The sequence below is a fragment of the Fonticula alba genome (genome assembly GCF_000388065.1).
Source record: "Fonticula alba strain ATCC 38817 unplaced genomic scaffold supercont2.2, whole genome shotgun sequence".
Classification (NCBI taxonomy): Eukaryota; order Rotosphaerida; family Fonticulaceae; genus Fonticula; species Fonticula alba.
This window is the reverse complement of record NW_009242972.1, coordinates 1,436,158-1,438,387: the sequence shown is the minus strand read 5'-3', so window position 1 is coordinate 1,438,387 and position 2,230 is coordinate 1,436,158. Positions and strand designations below refer to the sequence as shown.

Here is a 2,230-nt window from a genome sequence, read left to right as displayed (position 1 = left end):
CATGCCCGAGCTTCGGCGTCTCACCGGCCACCACCCCGCCACTGGGCCCAGATCCTCGTGCACTTTGTGATCGACCGCCGGGGCGTCGCGGGAGCGGACGACGGCTCGGCCTCGACCCCGGTGTGGGTGATTCGCGTGGCAGTGTCTCCCCTCGGGGGCTTCCCCTCTCGACCTTGGTGAAATCCTACCCCAAGGTGATGTGGAGTCTGGGTCAGACGCGCGTCTTCCAATTTGAGCCACTCACACACCCGAGACTCACCCTTGAAGCCCTGCAAATTCTCTACCAGCAAAATACCCAGGCCACCGGGGCCAAAAAGAACCCCCGGATCCACTATGGCCAGAAGTCCGAGCTGCTCGAACTATTTGATGCCTTCCAGGTGGCGACCCAGAAATATGGAATCAACCTTGCAGCGCCGCCTACCAGCGCCGACCAAGAGGCCGCCACTCGGACGGACAGTGACCACAGGCTCTTTTCCGTGGATCAGACGCGCCCATTCGAGGGCATGGTCCAGGAAACTCTCGGCCTGTGTGTTGCTCCCAGGGTGGCGAACATGCTGGTGCTGCCTGCCGATGGGCGGGAGAGCCCGGCACAGAGAAGGTACTGGACCGAGTATGCTTTCCTGGGGAACATGCTATTCCTCTACTCGCTGCACATGTACACCTTGCATAAATGAGCGACCATGCGGACTCCAGAGAGGGAGCTGGCGGAGGGGGGAGGGGCGCGTGCCCATACGTCTATGCATAGAGTGTGACGCGCTCAGCCTCCTCTTCTCCAGGAAATCCGGCCTGTATGAGTTCGATGTGTGCACCGTCTCTTGGGACCAATAAAAAGTGTCACTCTTTCCTTGTGCTCCGAACATATGCCCCAAAGCACATGTCCAGAGGGGGGGGGGAGGGGGGGGAGGGGGTCCAACGCGCAGGATCGATGCCGGGGCGGCCTTGCGTGCGAACGGCCGAACGCCTTGAGGAAACATCCCTCCGGCCCGTGCATGACCCGCTGGCGAAGTCCCTGGGGAGGGTCCTCCGGATGCATGGCCTTCGAGGCTGGGCCACCTGGCCGTCGGAGCAGTCTCGGTCAGTGCTCCCTTGTGAGGACAACCGGGGACAAGCCCGCCCGGGCTAGGGTGTCTCGCTTGCCGGGTGTCCTGGGCACTTTTGCCGCCGGGCGGGCTGGCCGGACGGCTTGTCAATGCCTCCGGCCGCGCGCTGCACCGGCCCATGCGGGGCGGCGTCGCCCTCAATCGCGAGGACAGTGCAGAGCACGGTCAGCCCGCGAGGCGTGTCGTAGAGAGGGCGGATTCACAAGCACCACGTTGCTACTGGGGGTCCGCTGGCCAAAGGGGGCCTGCGCGCGACGCGGGCGGGTACCATGCGCAGATGGGACGCGCATGCTGTCCCATGGGCCTTTTCTGGCAAAAACGCGGCACAGGCGAGGACAAGGCTCTTTGCATGCCTGCCTTTGCCACTGGACCGGGTGGCTGTCCATAATTCTGGGGGGGGGAGGGTTGCCAGGTGCGATCTGGGCGCGGATCAGGGCGCCCGGATCCCTCGTGCCCTTTCGCTCTGTCAACCTTGCCATCTTGCGATCTCTCCCGCTCTCGCGGCGCCCGGAATCGAAGACAAGCGTCGCGCCCGCACGCGGCAGGGCCGGGGGGCCCGGAGACGCCACACCAGCGAGGCCGGCCGCGCCCCAGGGCGGAATGACCACCGTTGGCACCTGGACCGGAAGCGGCCCGGGTTTCCCGATGCGGAGGGCTGCCGGCCTTGCGGGGGTGCCGTGTTGCTCGCGGGCGGGCAGCCAGGCCTTCCTCTTGTGGCGCCGGGTGCCCTTCGATCGGAGCAGGGCGTTCCCGCGGGGGGACCCGCGGGCTTGGCAGCTGGGACGGGGGCCGAGCGCGGGAGGGCCATGGGAACATGCGCGCGACGCGGGGCCGGCTTTTTGTGGGCCCGGCTCGCCGGCGCATCGCCCGGGCACTCGGGCCCACCGGCTCGCGTGGGGGGCAAGGGGGGCCCTCCTGCCGACTCTCCCCCCCGGGGGGGGCAAGGGAGGCCATGCCCTTCGACGAGGACCGTGGCCCGCCGGCGGCGCGGTCGCCCCCCCCTCCGCCCGGCAAATCAACAGCGACCCCTCCTTCCAGGGGGTCAGCCTGCGGAGGGGAGATCGCCGACGACGCCCGCGCCCGATCGCGGGCAGCCACCCGAGGGGGGGGGGGGGGGGGGGGTTTTTGGG

The 2,230-nt window shown here is 67.8% G+C and overlaps 1 protein-coding gene across 1 annotated transcript in view; it reads left to right on the top strand.

The window, feature by feature from the left end:
• The window catches only part of H696_01337 (hypothetical protein), a gene marked incomplete at both ends in the record, with an annotated part of 2,510 nt that extends 1,682 nt beyond the window's left edge, over positions 1-828 (top strand). The window contains 3 exons of the mRNA XM_009495231.1: positions 52-120; positions 195-526; positions 777-828. Of these exons, the coding sequence (XP_009493506.1) occupies positions 52-120; positions 195-526; positions 777-828 (453 nt within the window). The remainder of the gene's footprint in view (positions 1-51; positions 121-194; positions 527-776) is intronic.
• Positions 829-2,230: the final 1,402 nt, after the last annotated feature.